Raw genomic sequence first — 20,564 nt, forward strand, 5'->3', positions numbered from 1 at the left:
CGAACTCTTAAATCCGAAATTTTCAATGCGGCTGAAAGTTGGCGAACATTCGGAGGGATCGCGGGATGCGAGTTTAGACGCATCCGTCCCGCGGGAAAACGCGATCCGTGCGAGTCGACCTTTAAAGACAGTCGACATAATTCGAGGTGGTCGCCGCGCCGTACCTCCGATATTTTGATAAGCGCGGCAAACGTCGGAACAATGTTCAAATAAAAATTTTACAATTCTCCCTCGGTGCTCGGGACTTTTATCGATATCCGGCGTAGGTACATGATAACACAGAAAACACAGAGAGACCGGCGATATATTCGCCGGTCGTCTGTATATTCCTCCATAAAAATTTACAATACACCTTAAATAATAATCGCGAATCCACAACGGAGAGAGAGAGAGAGAGAGAGGTATTTTTCCGCGAATTTAAGAGATCGACTGGCTCTTGAATAACAATCACGAATCCTCGATGAGGGAAATTAGAAAGAGAAGAGACATTCTCGTCTGAGGTGAATTAGATGGATGAATAAAGTGAAGTGATGAACGAGAAGGGCAAAATTTTGCCTCCCGTCGGAAGCGTCAAGAAGCGCATCGCATCTCGCGCGTGATGAAAATTCAATACGATACAAGAAGAAAGAAAAAATACATTTGGCGCGCGCGCGCGCGACGAAATATTCAACCGCCGGAAATTCGAGCGGGGCTTGGTGAGTCTAAATCGTCACCGCTCGTATCGCCTTGCTCGATCGTAAATCCGCCGCCGATGATCCGCACTTTTCCGCGGGCTTTTTCTACGCGACACGCTCGGTCTATTTCGACGACAGTTTCGACGGCATACTTGAAATCCGATCCCGCCACATAACGTAATACCCCAAAGCACTCGCGCAATAATGGAGCCATCGTGTCACTCGGCCGGCGAAGGCACACGCGGCGGAGTTTCAAATCGAAATAGTCGGGAGGGTAGGGGTGTGGGTATGAGGGCGGACGGGCCACAGAGGGAGGGAGTAGAGGGGGGGCGAAGGGTGGCATCCCCCGGGACTGAGAAATCCGGTTCTGGGCAAACTGTCTTGCGAGTAGTTCGTCGGATAGTTTCAGATCCAGATTCCCTGGGAGTTAAGCCAAACCGCCTTCTCAAGCGGGATGACGTCGACGACGACAACGCGGAAGATGACGATGACGACGACGACGACGACGACGACGACGACGACGACGACGACGAAGAACGGCCTCTCCTCCGTTCTCTCCTCAGTATTACCTGGATGGCTGAGATGAGATCCGTTTACCACCCCTAGTGGGCACGGGAATATAACGCACCGTCGAATTTATGACGGCCGAGGCCGAATAAATCGCGGATTACACGACTTGTCGAGCGCATTGAGAGGAGCTTCCTGGTCCTCCCGGTCGTCGACTTGTTGGAATTTATACCCGCGTTTGAACCCTTTCGGGCGCATTACGCCCGCTAAGAGAGATATCCGCGTGTCTTATGAGGTGTGTTGCCGCACCTCTCTCGGCGCGGGATCTTCAGATAAATCATACGTTTATGGCATTCTTTCGCTCGTTAAACGGCTACTTATTAATTGAATCGCGCGCCCGAGCCCTGATCGCACTATCGGAAATTAATGGTTTACTCGAGAGGAGGGGTCGAGTAAAACAGGAAAACGAAGATAAGCGACAAATGGGGGTAAAAACAGGAGGAGGGGGAAAAAGGGGGGAAAGAGAGACGAAGAGATGCTGAATACGAAGAAGCGGGGAATTTCGATGTAAAGGCGCGATCGCTCGTATAATTGATAACACCGCACGCGCACAGAACGCGTGCCGGGACGATTACCGAGGGCGAGGCGAAATGCTCCCGAGCATTTCGAGCGCGGTGTTAATTCAAGGGCCGATTTAACGATACTATCCCTTGAAAGTTAGATACCAAATATCCGAGCGTGAGCCGACGCGACGCTGCATATAAACGAGTATAACGTATAGAATGTATACGAGTAACGTACGCAGGATCTTGTTTCCTGCTTCGCGCTAACATTCCGGCGGACATTTTCGCCGAACGTTTTCCGCTGCGGGAACGATTTCGAAAATCGAGTCGCGAGCGACGGCACCGTCGGCGGCCAGAACTGCTTATCTCGCTCTAATACCACGTCGTCGACGTTTGCGTTATCACCAAACGACGGATACAAGAGAAACCGATCTCCCCTCCGTGTCTCTCCCTCTCTACGCGCTCTCTCTCTCTCTCTCTACGTTTAACTTATCCTTCTTCTCCCTCGACAATCCCCGTTGGAAAACTTGGCATGACCGGCACCGCTATCTATTCAATTTTCGCAAAGTTGGCGGAGTCGTTGCCAAGAAAACCGACCGGTCGTCGGTCGGTCGGTCGGTCGGTCGGTCGGTCGGCCGGACATTTTGTCTTTTCTCGCCTCTCTCGCGAAAGAAAGATGATGGAAGTCGCTTACGGAGAGAGGATGGAAGGAGAAAAAAAAAAGACGAAAGAGGAGAAGAGGAGGAAGGGCGTGCGCGCTTTCCCGCGCGCGGACTTCCTTGAGTTAGTTATGGCGAGAGATAGCGGCGGAACGCGTTCCTGTCCGCCGGGGCGATTTTTCATTTCGTTCCGCGGCGCTGTATTAGCACTTAATCGTATGCCGCGCCGTTGATCTATCAACGCGCGGCACTCGTTCGCGGCTCTCAGAGAGCGCGGGGGAATTTTATTTTTGTATCTTGATAAGTGGAGTACAGTTCTCTCGCTTCAGACGATCTATAAACTCACGGCAATATTCGAGAGGAGGTACTCTATTCCTTTTTTTTATAGGCACACATGTGCATGGTAGTGTACGTAATGTGTCACTATGTCATGCAATATAATTTTATTTTTGGATATTTTCTCGCAGATGAAATGTTCGCGCCCCGAGCTGTATTATGCATTAAAGATCGTCTGAAGCTGATTAATACTCATATTCACGTGCACATACTGATGTATGCAAATGCAATTTTAAGAGAGCAAGAGACATAAGATCGTTCGAACAAAAGAAAGATGATATCTGTGTCAAATAAGGCTATGTTCCGATATTCACTGCCAATGCTGAAAATATATAGTTTATGTCACATATATTATAGATTTTCAGTGCTGGCAGTGAATATCGGAACGCAGACTAAATAAGTTTTCATTAAATACATCAATATATGTGTGAAACAAGAACGACTGGAATAATTGACTAGCTAACAGCATGTGACAGGATATCTTTTGTATTTCCGATCTTGATATTTCTAAATTATGGGCCAGTTTTCATATAGATTTTCATATAATTGTACAATTTAAAATAGAATATGTGATCTTACGATGCACCAGGATAAGGGTCGACTCGATTCTTTCGAAAAAGAAACTCAATCTTTCTGGCCATGTCCTCCGTGTAGATTGATTTGCATTTCTCAAAATTGACCCTGCGTCTTACTTGAGTCGGTTTCTCATAATACCTGGTGCGCCTGTATTGGCCAAAGATATCCTCCTTGGACAATATTCGATTTAATATGCGACATGCCTTATCTACGTCGTTGTTCTGTACAAAGATGGTGCGACTGATGAATTGAGCGTGCCTGCCGAGACCCATCTGAGAAAGAGATATCAAGAACAACCACATAAATTCATGCATTTTCTGCGATCTGCTTATATAAAATTATGATATACTACTTTTATATAAAATTATGATATACTACTTTTAACTTTACTGTCAGCACAAATATAATTTCCTCGTAAATAGAAATAAAAAAGAAAGCTTAAAATACATATTTACCAAGATTATTATAATACCGCGAGAATAAATAAAATGTCACATTACATGTTCGTGAGTTTAAAGAGAATATCGAACGTCGAATTAATTATAATAATATTAATCATTAATACACCGTCGAATATTATTAATATTATTAATACATATTATCGTGCGGTTCGATTTGTAGGTTAGGTGGAGAACCATCAACTGTATTCGCACTATTCTCATTGAGTCTGGTGATCACGTTTCACTCTTCACACTTTCACGAAATAAATAACTTTTCTCAGAGAGAATCGTGACGAATAATTGAGAAATATCGCGAGGAAATAATTGATTCATTTGTAAATTGACATACCTTGCACTCGAGAATCCGAACGTAACCAAATATTCCCTTCGGCGCAGTGATGCAAGTGTCGCCATCTAACAGCATCTGAGTATCTTCCACGACGCCGAACGACACAAGTAACGCCATCTAGCGGCAGCAAATTGACACAAGTTCCGAAGCTTTAAACGGTAAACAAATAAGAATATTTATCACACAACACAGCAGGGAAGGGAGTCTGAATTTAACAATCGATCAATACAAGCTATTTTTTTATACAGGTGTCATACAATTTGTCCTTCAAGTCGCATTAATATATAAAATACATAAGCAAGAAGCGCGCAGAATTAGAGATAGAGGTTAACCATTCGAGAATAAGCGAAATTCTAAAAGAATCGGAGCAAAAGAGAGCATAAATCGAATGCAACCGCGCGTTTATCGATACCTAACATATAAATAGATATACCTAATTATCCATTTCCGGCGGGTAAATCGCAGAAGAATCGTACATGTCCTAAGAAGAGCACGTTTAAGAGCGTGATGATAAGGAAGTAGGCCACCAGCCAATGGACGACCTCGAAAGAAACACGAATACGTTTTCAGGAAGTTCTTTTACGCTCTGGAACGTTGCTGCATGTCGCGATGATCCTTACAGGTGAAGCAGAAGATACGCGAAAAAAATATGTATGTGCATGAATTACCTCTTGGTCTTTCAAATTGTAACCGAATCCCCATCGACATATGCAGAGCCACACGCTCAATGACAGTAGGAGCAAAGTGACGGCGAACGGGGAAGCGTATACGTGTACGACAAACATTTGTTCATGTCGTACGATCTCTCATATATTATCCGATTTGCCCGACGACACGCGCATATTTCGACACGAGACGCTGTGTATCGTTTTATCCGTTTCATCGAGCTTAGAAGCGTGCGACGTATTCGAAATCTTGTTTACGATTCATTTCGCTCGCTATATTCTCTTCTCCTCGAAACGAATCGAGCCACTTCGTCGATTTTATTCGTGTCGCAGATATCGACGATATAAGAGGGCGGAGGCTATCAACGGATCAACGCTGCGAGCGGCTCTTTTAATCGGGCCTCTCGCTAATGGTACACGCGGTATGATTTCGCGATATGCTGACAAGTTTCGGCCGAAAGGCCTTGCTTGAAAATTGTACTGGGAATTTCGCGGAGAAGTTTCGTGCGCCAAGAGAGAACTGACAGATTCGAAAGCGATGCACTTCAGAGAGACAACAGAGAGCGAAAAATAACGGCGCGTATTATCGGAAACGTCATCAGTGGCTCGCGCTACACTCGCGATAAGCGTCAGCGTTTCCGTTATTTCGGTTGAACCGCTCGATTCTCCAGGCGAGATTGGCGATAATTGTTTGATCAATAATATACTGTTCCGTCGCGGCTGTCAAAAACGAGTTCCCCCATCGGGAGATGCTCCTCCTTCTTATACGTCGAGTGAGAAGAATATTTAAGGCTCGCTGTTAAAAATGCCCCCGAAAAAGAAAAGGGACACTGTGATGCTGGAACTGGATCTCGCAGAGTAAGCTTTAATTATACGACGGTCTCCGCGGTATTCACTGCGACAAGCGTATTCTCGTCTTGGTTGGACAATACGGTAACGCGTTGTCGAAATAAACGATCGATTCGAATCGGCTTTTACAGATCGGAGCCGAAAATCGTGGAGCCGGCTGAGCCAGAAACCACAAAATCGAGGGTATCCTTGACGGTCGGGGAAACATATGGTCCTCGAGTACGTCTCATCAGCGAACAAGCTGAAGAGGAGAGCTCGGACGACGAACTGGAGTCGGAGAGCGAAGAGGAGGACAGATACCTTCAGAGGGACCAGCCGGAGGTGCCTTCCGAGTTTTGGCACATACAGAAGCTCATCAAATACATGAAAGCTGGCAACCAGACCGCTACCATGGTGTCCTTATGCCTCCTGAAGGATTACGATCTTATGAACAAAGTACACACGTTCCACTAATTCTGCATATTATGTTTCTTGAATGTAATGATTTTCTTGAAATCTCCCCCCCCCTCATTTGATTGAACTTGCAGGATATACAGAAGACTATTCAGGGGATGGGTGGTCTCGAGGTCCTCGTGAACCTCCTCGAAACGAAGGATATCAAGTGTCAGAACGGTTCGCTGTCGGTTTTGCTGCAAATTGCGACTTCGACAGAAATGAAGCGGCATCTGATTGACTTGGACATCACGACGCCGTTAATTCAGATGCTGAAGCATCCCGCCAGAGATATTCAGGTGGTTTATCAACCTCTGAGTCGCTTGTGCTTAATGAATGTTCGATGTGTCGATTAATCATCACTTTACTAGCTCGTCCGGAGTTTGATCAACTTACCGATTAACGAGATTCTCCGTCGCTCGAATGCGTCTACAAGCTAAATTCCACATTTCTCGACCGCGTTATTGTAATGATGCTCAATTTGACTACGCGTACAGGAGGGTTAATTTTGCCTCCAAGGTTCTGGCGACCGAGACGATGGCGATTATAGCTCAGGTGCGGAAGGCCAGGAAGCAGATTCGAATTCGCAGCGGAATACCGCTCATAGTGAGTGCAATCAGCTCTTTGTTACGTAACGGAAGAGAAGATTGGAAAAATCAGCATAGAGCGATCGAAATTTTACTCGACAGCTAGACGTGATGGACGTGCCGGACGAGGTTCTCCGTCGCCCGTACGACGAATTGAACGAGACCAACAAGGAACTCGTGGCGGTCGCCGTGGGTTGCGCTAAGGTCCTGGACTCCCTCAGCAGTAGTCCAAAGGTCAAAGAGGAGCTGCGCAAGCACGGCGTCGTTCGCTTGATGTCGCGCTTCTTAAGATCCAGGCACACCCAGCTGATCGTACCTACGATGGGCGTCGTGCAGCAGTGTGCTGATCTGGTTTACCGCAAACTTGCTAGTTAATAGATCGATAGAGAAACGATATCAATTTTTCGCGCCGTTGCAGAGGCGCACCCTCGCTAATGCGCTCGCGCGTTCGCAGAACGTCTTCAGGGAGGAGTTCGAGCGGGTCGGCATCATCGACGAGCTGGTGCGCCACTTGAAGAACGACAATGTCAAGCTCAAGGAGAACTGCGCCCTGGCGATCTTCAAGTGCGCCTCGAACCAGGAGACCCGCAACAGGGTGCGAAAGTCCGGCGGCCTGGACCCGCTGTGCCGGCTCGTGCAGAGCGATTTGGTCCGCGCCAATAAACACCTGTTGGCCGCGGTGACTGGTGCCGTTTGGAAGTGTGCCATGAGCCCGGAGAACGTGACGAGATTCAATCAGAACGACCTGGTGACGTTGCTGGTGCCACTTCTCGAGGAGAACGAGGACGAACGAGTCTTGGCCAACGTCGTGGGCGCCCTCGCCGAGTGCTGTAAAGATCCCGCTAACAGGACCGTCTTGAGGACTAACGAAGGCCTGCCGAAACTGGTAAAGATCGCTGTTTCAGGCGTGATGATTCGCGTCTCAGGACGAAACTTCGGTCCTCCATGCGAAACAACTCTGCCCGCTTGCTCTAACGATGAGCGTTAGGGATGTTGCTGGATACCGAGAGAAATCGGTTAGGAAAATACCGCAGAAAGATTACTACGTTCTGGCGCTTGACAATGATGAAACTAATAATCGCGGGTCTCTAATGACTGTCGCGCGAACCGTTGTTTCCCGTCGTGTTTTCTGACGATTCCGCAATGATCATTCGTTTCGTTTTTGAGACTGCGTTGCCTCGAACCAACTCGACGTCTCACCGCCGCGAATTTCCACGAGACCGTACGAATAACGGCTGGGAATTTTTGCAGATCCGCTTGTTGAGCGCCACGTACGAGCCATTGCTGGAGAACGTGCCGCTGGTGCTGAAGGAATGCGCCGTCGACGAGATGTGCATGGACATCATCAACGACTCGGAGCACCGGCTGGACGGCGTGCGACTGGTCTGGTCGCTCTTGAAGCACCCCAGCGACGTGATCAAGCGAAACGCCTGCCTCGCTCTGGTACCCTGCATCAAGCACGCCAAGGACTCGCCCGAGATGGTGCGCGCCTTCGTGGGCGGCTTGGAGCTCACCGTCAGCCTGCTCGAGAGCGGAAACATGGAGGTGCTTAGCGCGGTTTGCGCCATGATTGCGGAAATCGCCGCCGACCCGGAGAACCTGGGCATCCTGACGGATCACGGCGTCGTGAAGAAGTTGGCGGGCCTCGTGGGAACCGTGAGTGTGTGGCACCACTCGATGTAACCCGCTTGACTTCCGATTTAACGTCGAGGAATTCGTGGGTGAAGCACACTTTAGCGAAGAACAAAGCTATCAGAATGTCCTTTCTCGTCACGACCAGCGTCTCGTTCATCTGTTGATTCCGCATGTGTCTCTTTTTTTCTTTCCGGTGAAGGAGGACGAGAATCTGCGGGCGAACCTGACGTTAGCGATAGCTTATTGCTGCGAGTGGAACCGGAACAGCTACGAGTTCGGCAAACTGAACGCGGTCGCACCGCTCGTTAATTACATGACCAGCAAGAACAAGAGTGTGCTGAAGGGCGTCTGCATCGCCGTTTACCATTTGAGCAAGGAGCCCCTGAATTGCGTGACTATGCACACCTGCAGCGTGATCAAGGTACAAAAACACCGTACAAAGCATTTACGCTCCTCGTGCACGCGGCGCGAATCGTGTCGCTCGATGTTAAAAGGGCTCTGCGCGGGAATGAGTTTTCCTGAAAATCCCGGGACTCACCGCGCGAGAAAATAAGGAAATCGTCGCGGCAGCACCTCTCTCAACATCGAGCAACTCGATCAATGCCGCTGGCGACGCGACGAAATAGCAAATCGTCGCGGAGCACCTTCGCGTCTTGCCGTCTTATGTTGGAATTTCCGGATTTTGAAACAGCACGTTTTACGCCTGGTGGGCTCGGACGACCCGGAAGTGCAAATCGCAGCTGCGTCCACCATACGCCACATAAGGAAGCTCGCGTTGACGGCGGAGAAGTTCCACTTCAATGAAACGTAACTCCTCTCTTTTCGCTTTCTAGTCTCTCCTTTCGCCTTGAAGTCTGAAGAGCACAATGGGCAATTTCTATTTTAAATTTCTCGCGCACTATTTAATGATTTCTTCACGACTACGATTACAAGTCTTGAGAAATAATTCCTCGGGTCTAAATTATCCCTCGACTTTCGCTCGAAACGCCTCTGAGAGGAATTGCATGTTGGTTTCGTCACAGTCTCACTGTTGTGCCGTACGCGCTCTTCAAACTGAATCACCGCTTTTGCTACTTAGCGAAACTTTAATCGTCGTTTAATCGCCTCAACGCGGTTTTCCGCAGAAGCACGCTACAAGAAACCGACTTCCGTCTGTGAATTGAATTACCGCCACGGGAGGAGGAGACGGAAGAGAACGAGAACGGAGAGGGGTGTATAAAATAAAGATATTTATTTGTGCACATTCCTTAGTTGCAATTTACAATCATCGTCAATATATTTCAATTCACAATTAAAAACCCGTAAATCCGGCAATGATCGTAACACCGAGCGTGTCGTTAAGTTGACGAAACGATAAGCTTCAAGTGCAATTGAAAGAGTTGCGGGAAAATTTGGTCTCTGCGGTCACAAAAAAGCCGGACATGCGCGACGATCCGCGCTTGGGACATTGGATACACAACTACCGATAATTAATTACTCAGCATCAATACCAAAGTCTTCGCTTGAGCAACACATGTCTTAGGATTGGACGTCTACAATTTAAAAACGAAGAATGTAACGAGTAGTGTAGAGTACACTAAACGAAAAACGGTCGCATGCAAGTACGATGCAAGTTCACACGTGGGGCGTACAAAGTTACACTAATCGTGGATATCGTATCATTGGTCCGCCCTCTCGTCGCACTTGGCGGCTCGTAAACTAGCTAAGGAGGCTCGCTTCCCTGAATACTTTTGGAAAAAAAAAAAATAAGCGTCGAGACACGATTGTACGATAAGATGGCAACGGTGATAAGAAATTTATCGGAATCTCACACGCATATTATCACCGACAATCTTATCATTTTTCACACTTTGGATTTCTAAAATCTTTTTGCCACTCCTTAACAGTAGTGTCTAAAGACTTACGTAAGACATGCTAAAGGTTGGTTCCATCAACATTGATCTTATCCAGTTTAAATTGATAACGAGGACGATTTGAAATACAAAGCATCGAGGAATCATTGACGTACAATGAATATTAATGCTCAAACAGAGGACTGACCAAGACAACTAATGTGTGAACAACGATTTAAATCAATATCTAAATGTTCAATCGATGTTGATGGAGGCCCCCTGTAAAAGTAAGATACATTGGAATATATATATTAACAATTACTACATGTAAGGATGGCGGAGACACACGCGATGTTCCTATCCTATAATACAAAAACACTCCAAAGTTTTGCTTTTGAGCTCCATCTCGACCAACTGGAAACAAAACTCATATTTCCATACCATACGAAAACCTTGCTTAATCAGTTCTATCTCTATAACCAAACTATCACACTGTTTTGCAAATCATTTATTTTTCAGAGGGAGATATTTTTTTCTCTTTTGTTCTTGTGCCCTGGTGTATTCACTATTAATGCAAGATTTCACTCAACCTGTTTCCCTAACAACTTTAACAATCGTCATTTTTACCTGTGGCTATTTGCACAATTTTCAAATCAATATTTCTTATTGTATCATTTAAAGTGTAGAACACTTAGAAATATTCAGAAAAGCATAAAGTTCACAACTCTTCCTGTCAGGATCAAAAGAGAGAAAGAGAAAGAGAGAAAGAGAGAGAGAGAAAAAAGGAACGATTAGACTTTCACAAGTTCCTCTTATAGTGTGATTTGCATTCATCTCGTTAATCTTGTTTGGTTGTCAACAATGCTTCCGCTGCAGTTTTAACTGCTGCAACGAGAAAATAATTCTTACTTTTCTATTCATCTCTAGTTTTTCCAATGATATGTGGATATTAAGAGTAAGTTTTATCAATTGCCTTACCTGTGTCACGTGCATTGGATAAAAGTCTGTCTAGTCCAGGCTGATACTGCAAGAACTTTGGACGGACAACACGCCGATAGAGAATCAAGGATCCGTTATATTCAGTTGGTACCATCAACCATACATAAAAGACGCACTGTAAAAATTTTTTTCATTATTTACAAGATATGCTCTTGTTAGTATATCTCTGTTTTCAAGGTCAATGTCTCTAAAGCTGTACCTTGAACAGCCAGTAGACTGGAAACCAACAGACAATATATTCTGAGAAGAATTCTATTATAGTGAATACAGCAAACACAACCCAATAAGTGAGCCATTTTGTATCGTCCTCCTTCCTAGGGCTTTCCAGTGCCTTCATAGATTGATATGCCGGATAAACAAATCCAACTATGTTACAGACAAGCTGCTGTCCTAGTCCAAATACCAAGTACACAGCTAACAGTGTTAATAGTCCTACAAAAAAAAAGACCATGATCCCTAGAAGTTCCATGTCGATCAAATAATGAGCATTACATTATTTCACGAGAATTCAACGATGACCAAGCAAAGTAGAATTCGCTATTAAAAACCGTCGTTCTACTGGATCCATACAAAGATCAACAGGTTGCGAATTTTCCGGAAAGAAATAAAATGTATATCCGTCGGTAGAACGGGTGAGAGAAATGAAGGTAACGAGGAAAAGTTACGTATGATTGCATAACGAATGATAATGAGCGACGGAGCGGAGCAGTTGCGTCCACATCGCAGCGCAATTAAACATTATCTGAATGTACGCGGCTTCTGTGCAATCGATGCAAGAATGACTTCAGAAATTCCCGCGATCGTTCGTCCGCGGTACTCACCGAGAAAAATGTACAGGCGATCGACGCCGGTCTTCTCCTCCGCCTGGGCGAACAGCTTCGTCCACGGCTTGCTCTCATCCTTCAGTGCTTTCTCGAGGTAGTCTTTCGCGGCGACGATTCGGGCCATATTCGCAGAAACTCTCGGGCTACGGACCTTGTGCGTGCCGTTGGTCAGCCGTCTACCGCACTGTCGCAGTGTCGCCGCTGCGTGATATGGCCGACGTTCGATCGACCGATCGACGCTTCTTTCTTTCGACCTCGACCCTGAGGCGCGATGTTCGATTCAAACGTGCGATTGTACCAGAGGCTCCACCGGACGCGCGCTCCGCACATTTTATTTTCTCATCATCATATCACTTTTATCCCGTTATTCTCACCGCTGAATCAATTAATAATGAATTTCGTTGCGATAATGGCGACGTAGAGAAAAAGGAGCCGATGGCGCAAGCGAGATAAAAAATATATCAGCAAATACATCGGGAACGAAGGTTGTGAATATTTTACCAGAGTCTTCTTCGACTATCCGTTAACAAATTTTTATTTTTTTCTTTCTCTTACACTATTTATATTTACCTTCGTATTAATACATTAACAGACGGCTCAGATCTTAAGCGTACATTGTATCGCACAGGACTTATCTTTGCGGTAACTTTTGTCCACTGGAAATAAATACATCCGATCCTTAAGGATTTCTCGTTGTTTTTTTCTTTTTGGCAATTAGTTCGATATAAAACGTTACGTACGCGTCGAAGCATCGAATTCAATGTCAATGTGCGAGAATTGTACTCAAATTAATCGGTCTCATTAACACCCGCTCCTTCTCAATAAAATAATAATATACATCTTCGAATCAAAAAATCGCGTATATAAAGCATGTACATTTCTACACTAATTTGTAAATCTACCTATCTACCTCACTAAAAATACTGAGAAGGGGAGGGTGGTATGGGACTGTAAAATATACAATATTTTATGAAACGAAATTTGAGCAATTTTAAGCATTCACAGCTGGCCCTAGACTGATGTGCGTTAGAGGATTGAAAGGAGTCGTATTGCGAATTCCTTTCTCTAAGCACATCGAATAAATGTCAGCAGTAAGTTCGCTCAAGGGGATCTCCTTGTCGGCTTTGGCGGCTTTCACGCCGTCGTCTACCTTCTTCCTAATTTCACCCTCTATCGTCTGCAACCAGAAAAAGACCCAATGCATATATGATCATTTTCCAAGACGAAATAAAGTTTTAACAATCGATTAGTATTATTTTGTATAGGAAAGAGCGCTCATCAAGAGCACGAACCGACCTTGATCTCGTCAGCGGTGACGAGGTTGGCGTTCAAAATTCTCTCCTTGAAGCTGGTGAGAGGATCCCGAGTCTGCCGGACCTCTTGCACCTCCTCTCGCGTGCGGTAGCTAGTTCCCGGATCCGACATACTGTGTCCACTATACCTGTACGTCACAGTTTCCATGACCATTGGTCCTTTGCCTGAGGTGCAATAATCTATCGCGAATTTCGTGGCTTCCCTCACGGCTAACACGTCCATTCCGTCCACCTGTGTGCAGATTTCGGCATAAGCACCAGCATCAAGATAAGATCGATATCACTTATAAGATATAAAACACATGCACATACCCATATCCCGGGTACATAATCGCCTCTTGTGTAATAGTCTGTATTGGCTGAGGCACGCTCCACGCTGGTACCCATCCCGTACCCATTGTTCTCACAAACAAAGATGCAGGGTACATCCCAGAGTTTCGCCATGTTGTACACTTCAAACACCTGGCCCTGATTAGCCGCTCCGTCACCGTACAACGCCAGGCAGACACCGCCAGTGTTCAAGTACTTGTGCGCAAGAGCGATTCCAACTCCCAGTGGCACCTACTTCGTGAGGACGACGCTAAAGGATCCAGTTATCAAGGATCATATCTTATTCCAGGCCGAATACCGACCTGAGCACCGACGATGCCGTTACCACCATAGAAATTCTTGGAATACATGTGCATGGAACCACCCTTGCCCCTGGCATTGCCACCTTGTCTACCTGTTAGTTCTGATAACACACCAAATGTATCTATGCCCATCAAATATGTCCATCCATGTGCACGATAAGCTGTGATTACACAATCCTGAGGTCTCATAGCAGCCTTCATGCCAACTGCACAAGCTTCCTGTAAAAGACATACAAGTGAGTATGTGAGAATACATGCTGACTGTTGAGAAGCTCTTACTTGTCCAGAATACAAATGGCAGAAACCACGGATGATCTTCTCCTTATACAAATTACCAGCAGCTGTTTCCATGCGACGTATCATATGCAGCTGTCTAAATAGTGCAATGGCATCATCTCTAGTCACAGTAACTTGAGTGGAAGGACCAGAATCTAATTTGTGTAAGCGGTAAGGCTTCGTCTCGAAGGAAGCTTCAGTGGCATAGTTATTTTTTTTGCTTAAGAAAAACGAGGCCATCTAAAAGTAATAGCAGTTCGATCAGCTTGCAGCAATATGGAAATGATACAATATTATACATGTGCATGAATATGATAAGCATTACATTATATAATTTGGTATTTTGTATGCATTTTCTCTTCCGAGTGTTTATGGTATTGTGCTCTTGTTAATATCGATTTTGAAGACAGAAATTGCAAAAGGTAGCAGCGCTATTTACAAGAATACTGCACCGTTGAGTCGCGCGGGTGATAATTACCTTCCAGCTTCCAAACTGGGCGAGTATGCGAGGTAATGAAAGAAAACTCATGAAACATCGTGTCGTAACATCGATTGCAAGTAGCAATCACGAGATTCTATCACGGAACGCGATACAACGAGTTAGAGGTCATATGTACGTTACACCACATTGTTTCGTGCACCACTTACGTTTCGTCGGGACGATTGCGCGACTGCATTCCTAATGCAATTCGGTATCATTTTCTTCAGTAGCGGGCAAAAAAGGAGGAAAGTAGGAAGATGAACTTGAGCTTTACGTCCCTCACAGAGATCTTATGAGACACTTTGTCGTCAGAGACCACCTCTACCTGACACGGACCAGTGCGGACTAGATAAAGATACACTCCGTCCGCGATGTCAGGCTGACGTCGTGGGTCGTGGGTAGGGGCATGCTTATTGCATATTAAAAAAATGTTTACTGTCATCTTTAGGTAGTGGCGACCACAAAAGACGCCAATTTCTGACAACTTTTATATCTAAAAAACATAGAAAATTGTCGATTTATTTTTAATATTGTCGTAAAACTATTTAATGTTTAAAAAATATCATTACAATGTTTAAAATGTCGTTAAGAAAGAGAAAAGAAAAGGGAAAATGTCGGTCAAATAGTGCCGTCGAGTTGCATTACTTAAAAATATCAGCACGGCCGATTTGTCGTGGAGTTGTACTACGACCTCGATATTTAAGGATGGTAGCGACTCATAACAGATACTCCGGAACTATAGCAACGGATCTAACCACCAGAGAGGAAGCTGAGAGCGGCCAACACGGCGTTTTCGGCGACACCGATTTTTCGCACTGGGAATGGGCGCTATCTGCATCCATTTTGAGAGGGGAACTACGATGCTACAACCACTTTTAGGTCTCGACGGTAAAACCATCTGGTGGCTGTCCGTGCTACATCCACTTTCAGGCGGTTTATGTCCGTGCTACAACCATAATAGCATACTTGACAAGCACGGTCTCACGCATTGTTATGCATTTGTAACATGAATTAACATGTTAACATGCACAAAAAAATAAGAATTGAGATTGTATATGATTAATATCATGAAAATTATATACGATTTATATCGATATATAAATATATGATAATAAGATAATATTTCGTGTGTACCCAAAATTATTTTTCCAAAATATTTTAGCGTTACGTTAGTATTTATTTATATTCCGGCAGGCGTTTTTTAGTGCAGTTGTGTCCGTGTGCATGTGTTGCATTGAAAGTGTGCGTGACGTACGTGTGCATATACGCACTCACACACACACACACGTGTCATACGCAACAGATAGAATCTCAGGGTATATGCTTAAACATTTTCAATTGCCGTACGTATCTATGTAAGAATGTAGTCGGCACACACACACAGAGAAACTGCTCCCGTCTATCCGTCTGAAGTCCCGCCCTCCGCTCGGCTTGTTAAAGTTTTTCGGCTCGGCTCGGTTAAAGCTCGGAAGGTTAAAGTTTTCCAAGTTTATATATAATATGCGTTTTTTTGCTGCCCATTGTCAGGGGGAGCAGAATGTCCCCTGACTGTATAATACGTCTTATATATTACATCTATTGCCCACTGTTGGGGGGGGCAGATTGTCCCCCGACAATAAATTATATAAAATTGGGGTCAGGCCTATGCCTGAAAATATACTGTATTTACCCCGGGGGCATGCCTCCCGGGGAACATTTATTGTGTAAATTAAGTAGTATGCGAAGGTTAAAGTTTTCCAAGTTTTCTCCGTTGATATCTCCGCTTCTACTGAGAGTAGAGAGTCGCCACTTACGGCAAAATGTAGGGTTTTGAGAGGACTTTAATTTGGTGCCAGAAGCAGGCCTGTATCTCTAACCGTTTAGGAGATATCGAAGTTTAAAGTTTTCCAGCCTATCTCCGTCGATATCTAGCCTTCCTCCGTCGATATCTCCGCTTCTGCTGGGAGTAGAGAGTCGTCCATGTAGTCGAAAATGTAGGGTTTTGTAATGTAGGGTTTTGAAAGGACTTTAATTTGGTGCCAGAACCAGGCCTGTATCTCTAACCGTTTAGGAGATATCGAAGGTTAAAGTTTTCCAACCTTTCTGCGTTGATATCTCCGCTTCTACTGCGAGTAGAGAGTCGCCACTTACGGCAAAATGTAGGGTTTTGAGAGGCTTTAATTTGGTACCTGTCCGAAGCCTGTATCTCTAACCGTTTAGGAGATATCGAAGGTTAAAGTTTTCCAACCTTTCTCCGTCGATATCCAGCCTTCATCCGTCGATATCTCCGCTTCTACTGGGAGTAGAGAGTCGTCCATGTAGTCCAAAATGTAGGGTTTTGAAAGGGCTTTAATTTGGTACCTGTCCGAAGCCTGTATCTCTAACCGTTTAGGAGATATCGAAGTTTAAAGTTTTCCAACATTTCTCCGACGATATCTCCGCTTCTACTGGGAGTAGAGAGTCGTCCATGTAGTCCAAAATGTAGGGTTTTGAAAGGGCTTTAATTTGGTACCTGTCCGAAGCCTGTATCTCTAACCGTTTAGGAGATATCGAAGGTTAAAGTTTTCCAACCTTTCTCCGTCGATATCCAGCCTTCATCCGTCGATATCTCCGCTTCTACTGGGAGTAGAGAGTCGTCCATGTAGTCCAAAATGTAGGGTTTTGAAAGGGCTTTAATTTGGTACCTGTCCGAAGCCTGTATCTCTAACCGTTTAGGAGATATCGAAGGTTAAAGTTTTCCAACCTTTCTCCGTCGATATCTCCGCTTCTACTGGGAGTAGAGAGTCGTCCATGTAGTCCAAAATGTAGGGTTTTGAAAGGGCTTTAATTTGGTACCTGTCCGAAGCCTGTATCTCTAACCGTTTAGGAGATATCGAAGGTTAAAGTTTTCCAACCTTTCTCCGTCGATATCCAGCCTTCATCCGTCGATATCTCCGCTTCTACTGGGAGTAGAGAGTCGTCCATGTAGTCCAAAATGTAGGGTTTTGAAAGGGCTTTAATTTGGTACCTGTCCGAAGCCTGTATCTCTAACCGTTTAGGAGATATCGAAGGTTAAAGTTTTCCAACCTTTCTCCGTCGATATCCACCTTCATCCGTCGATATCTCCGCTTCTACTGGGAGTAGAGAGTCGTCCATGTAGTCCAAAATGTAGGGTTTTGAAAGGGCTTTAATTTGGTACCTGTCCGAAGCCTGTATCTCTAACCGTTTAGGAGATATCGAAGGTTAAAGTTTTCCAACCTTTCTCCCGACGATATCTCCGCTTCTACTGGGAGTAGAGAGTCGTCCATGTAGTCCAAAATGTAGGGTTTTGAAAGGGCTTTAATTTGGTACCTGTCCGAAGCCTGTATCTCTAACCGTTTAGGAGATATCGAAGGTTAAAGTTTTCCAACCTTTCTCCGTCGATATCCAGCCTTCATCCGTCGATATCTCCGCTTCTACTGGGAGTAGAGAGTCGTCCATGTAGTCCAAAATGTAGGGTTTTGAAAGGGCTTTAATTTGGTACCTGTCCGAAGCCTGTATCTCTAACCGTTTAGGAGATATCGAAGGTTAAAGTTTTCCAACCTTTCTCCGTCGATATCCAGCCTTATCGATATCTCCGCTTCTACTGGGAGTAGAGAGTCGTCCATGTAGTCCAAAATGTAGGGTTTTGAAAGGGCTTTAATTTGGTACCTGTCCGAAGCCTGTATCTCTAACCGTTAGGAGATATCGAAGTTAAAGTTTTCCAACCTCTTTCTCCGTCGATATCTCCGCTTCTACTGGGAGTAGAGAGTCGTCCATGTAGTCCAAAATGTAGGGTTTTGAAAGGGCTTTAATTTGGTACCTGTCCGAAGCCTGTATCTCTAACCGTTTAGGAGATATCGAAGTTTAAAGTTTTCCAACCTTTCTCCGTCGATATCTCATATCTCCGCTTCTACTGGGAGTAGAGGTCGTCCATGTAGTCCAAAATGTAGGGTTTTGAAAGGGCTTTAATTTGGTACCTGTCCGAAGCCTGTATCTCTAACCGTTTAGGAGATATCGGAAGGTTAAAGTTTTCCACCTTTCCTCCGTCGATATCTCCGCTTCTACTGGGAGTAGAGAGTCGTCCATGTAGTCCAAAATGTAGGGTTTTGAAAGGGCTTTAATTTGGTACCTGTCCGAAGCCTGTATCTCTAACCGTTTAGGAGATATCGAAGGTTAAAGTTTCCAACCTTTCTCCGTCGATATCCAGCCTTCATCCGTCGATATCTCCGCTTCTACTGGGAGTAGAGAGTCGTCCATGTAGTCCAAAAATGTAGGGTTTTGAAAGGGCTTAATTTGGTACCTGTCCGAAGCCTGTATCTCTAACCGTTTAGGAGATATCGAAGTTTAAAGTTTTCCAACCTTTCTCACGACGATATCTCCGCTTCTACTGGGAGTAGAGAGTCGTCCATTGTAGTCCAAAATGTAGGGTTTTGAAAGGGCTTTAATTTGGTACCTGTCCGAAGCCTGTATCTCTAACCGTTTAGGAGATACGAAGGTTAAAGTTTTTCCAACCTTCTCCGTCGATATCCAGCCTTCATCCGTCGATATCTCCGCTTCTACTGGGAGTAGAGAGTCGTCCATTGTAGTCAAATGTAGGGTTTTGAAAGGGCTTTAATTTGGTACCTGTCCGAAGCCTGTATCTCTAACCGTTTAGGAGATATCGAAGGTTAAAGTTTTCCAACCTTTCTCCGTCGATATCCACTTCATCCGTCGATATCTCCGCGTTTACTGGGAGTAGAGAGTCGTCCATGTAGTCCAAAATGTAGGGTTTTGAAAGGGCTTTAATTTGGTACCTGTCCGAAGCCTGTATCTCTAACCGTTTAGGAGATATCGAAGTTAAAGTTTTCCAACCCTTTCTCCGTACGATATCTCCGCTTCTACTGGGAGTAGAGAGTCGTCCATGTAGTCCAAAATGTAGGTTTTGAAAGGGCTTTAATTTGGTACCTGTCCGAAGCCTGTATCTCTAACCGTTAGGAGATATCGAAGGTTAAAGTTTTCCAAACCTTTCTCCGTCATATCCAGCCTTCATCCGTCGATATCTCCGCTTCTACTGGAGTAGAGAGTCGTCCATGTAGTCCAAAATGTAGGGTTTTGAAAGGGCTTTAATTTGGTACCTGTCCGAAGCCTGTATCTCTAACCGTTTAGGAGATATCGAAGGTTAAAGATTTTCAAACCTTTTTCGTCGATATCTCCGCTTACTGGGAGTAGAGAGTCGTCATGTAGTCCAAAATGTAGGGTTTTGAAAGGGCTTTAATTTGGTACCTGTCCGAAGCCTGTATCTCTAACCGTTTAGGAGATATCGAAGGTTAAAGTTTTCTAACCTTTCTCCGTCGATATCCAGCCTTCATCCGTCGATATCTCCGCTTCTATTGGAGTAGAGGTCGTCCATGTAGTCCAAATGTAGGGTTTTGAAAGGGCTTTAATTTGGTACCTGTCCGAAGCCTGTATCTCTAACCGTTTAGGAGATATCGAAGGTTAAAGTTTCTAACTTTCCTCGATATCCAGCCTTCATCGTCGATATCCGCTTCTATTGGGAGTAGAGGTCGTCATGTAGTCCAAATGTAGGTTTGAAAGGGCTTTAATTTGTACTGTCCGAAGCCTGTATCTCTAACCGTTTAGGAGATATCGAAGGTTAAAGTTTCCTTTCCCGATATCCGCTTCATCCGATATCTCCGCTTCTATTGGAGTAGAGGTCGTCATGTAGTCCAAATGTAGGTTTTGAAAGGGCTTTAATTTGGTACCTGTCCGAAGCCTGTATCTCTAACCGTTTAGAGATATCGAAGGTTAAGTTTTCCAGACCTTTCTCCGTCGATATCACTTCATCGTCGATATCTCGCCTTCTACTGGGGTAGAGAGTGTCCATGTTGTCCAAAATAGGTTTGAAAGGGCTTAATTGGTACTTTCCGAACCTGTATCTCTAACCCGTTTAGGAGATATCGAAGTTTAAAGTTTCCAA

General features: G+C 45.0%; 4 protein-coding genes across 5 annotated transcripts; 1 reads left to right on the forward strand and 3 right to left on the reverse strand.

The window, feature by feature from the left end:
- Positions 1-3,209: 3,209 nt before the first annotated feature.
- mRpS21 (mitochondrial ribosomal protein S21) lies at positions 3,210-4,236 on the reverse strand. Its single transcript, XM_011153949.2, has 2 exons — positions 4,105-4,236; positions 3,210-3,587 (listed from the first exon to the last, which is right to left on the reverse strand). Exons 1-2 carry the CDS (start codon positions 4,219-4,221, stop codon positions 3,315-3,317), a joined length of 390 nt encoding a protein of 129 aa, XP_011152251.1. The 5' UTR covers positions 4,222-4,236; the 3' UTR covers positions 3,210-3,314.
- A 1,291-nt stretch (positions 4,237-5,527) lies between these two features.
- gudu (Armadillo repeat-containing protein gudu) lies at positions 5,528-9,462 on the forward strand. Its single transcript, XM_011153956.3, has 10 exons — positions 5,528-5,627; positions 5,750-6,053; positions 6,146-6,349; positions 6,570-6,656; positions 6,740-6,988; positions 7,092-7,523; positions 7,889-8,293; positions 8,472-8,693; positions 8,964-9,079; positions 9,397-9,462. Exons 1-10 carry the CDS (start codon positions 5,575-5,577, stop codon positions 9,428-9,430), a joined length of 2,106 nt encoding a protein of 701 aa, XP_011152258.1. The 5' UTR covers positions 5,528-5,574; the 3' UTR covers positions 9,431-9,462.
- Positions 9,463-9,486: 24 nt separating this feature from the next.
- On the reverse strand, positions 9,487-12,158 carry LOC105190928 (receptor expression-enhancing protein 5). 2 transcript variants are annotated; one of them, XM_011153952.3, is made up of 4 exons: positions 11,925-12,158; positions 11,303-11,535; positions 11,083-11,218; positions 9,487-10,986 (listed from the first exon to the last, which is right to left on the reverse strand). In XM_011153952.3, exons 1-4 carry the CDS (start codon positions 12,049-12,051, stop codon positions 10,943-10,945), a joined length of 540 nt encoding a protein of 179 aa, XP_011152254.1. In that variant the 5' UTR covers positions 12,052-12,158; the 3' UTR covers positions 9,487-10,942. The 2 variants fall into 2 exon arrangements, with proteins under 2 accessions (XP_011152254.1, XP_011152252.1); XM_011153950.3 differs by having other exon boundaries at positions 9,487-10,989; positions 11,925-12,155.
- Positions 12,159-12,438: 280 nt separating this feature from the next.
- Positions 12,439-15,109, reverse strand: LOC105190929 (probable pyruvate dehydrogenase E1 component subunit alpha, mitochondrial). The gene is made up of 6 exons (XM_011153953.3): positions 14,797-15,109; positions 14,152-14,388; positions 13,873-14,091; positions 13,553-13,801; positions 13,224-13,472; positions 12,439-13,104 (listed from the first exon to the last, which is right to left on the reverse strand). Exons 1-6 carry the CDS (start codon positions 14,845-14,847, stop codon positions 12,919-12,921), a joined length of 1,191 nt encoding a protein of 396 aa, XP_011152255.1. The 5' UTR covers positions 14,848-15,109; the 3' UTR covers positions 12,439-12,918.
- Positions 15,110-20,564: the final 5,455 nt, after the last annotated feature.

The sequence above is a fragment of the Harpegnathos saltator genome, unplaced genomic scaffold, assembly GCF_003227715.2.
Source record: "Harpegnathos saltator strain DR-91 unplaced genomic scaffold, Hsal_v8.6 scaffold147, whole genome shotgun sequence".
In the NCBI taxonomy this organism is placed as follows: Eukaryota; Metazoa; Arthropoda; class Insecta; order Hymenoptera; family Formicidae; genus Harpegnathos; species Harpegnathos saltator.

Excerpts from the sequence above, each read along its gene's own strand:
- mRpS21 (XM_011153949.2), bottom strand. The coding sequence starts at position 4,221 with ATGGCGTTACTTGTGTCGTTCGGCGTCGTGGAAGATACTCAGATGCTG. Across the intron at positions 3,588-4,104 it reads TTCGGATTCTCGAGTGCAAG|ATGGGTCTCGGCAGGCACGC; the intron begins GTATGTCAATTT and ends TCTCTTTCTCAG.
- gudu (XM_011153956.3), top strand. The coding sequence starts at position 5,575 with ATGCCCCCGAAAAAGAAAAGGGACACTGTGATGCTGGAACTGGATCTC. Across the intron at positions 6,054-6,145 it reads ATTACGATCTTATGAACAAA|GATATACAGAAGACTATTCA; the intron begins GTACACACGTTC and ends TTGAACTTGCAG. Across the intron at positions 8,694-8,963 it reads ACACCTGCAGCGTGATCAAG|CACGTTTTACGCCTGGTGGG; the intron begins GTACAAAAACAC and ends ATTTTGAAACAG.
- LOC105190928 (XM_011153950.3), bottom strand. The coding sequence starts at position 12,051 with ATGGCCCGAATCGTCGCCGCGAAAGACTACCTCGAGAAAGCACTGAAG. Across the intron at positions 11,219-11,302 it reads CAGTCTACTGGCTGTTCAAG|TGCGTCTTTTATGTATGGTT; the intron begins GTACAGCTTTAG and ends AAATTTTTACAG. Across the intron at positions 10,990-11,082 it reads ATCCAATGCACGTGACACAG|CAGTTAAAACTGCAGCGGAA; the intron begins GTAAGGCAATTG and ends TTCTCGTTGCAG.
- LOC105190929 (XM_011153953.3), bottom strand. The coding sequence starts at position 14,847 with ATGATACCGAATTGCATTAGGAATGCAGTCGCGCAATCGTCCCGACGA. Across the intron at positions 14,092-14,151 it reads GCCATTTGTATTCTGGACAA|GAAGCTTGTGCAGTTGGCAT; the intron begins GTAAGAGCTTCT and ends TGTCTTTTACAG. Across the intron at positions 13,473-13,552 it reads ATTATGTACCCGGGATATGG|GTGGACGGAATGGACGTGTT; the intron begins GTATGTGCATGT and ends ATCTGCACACAG.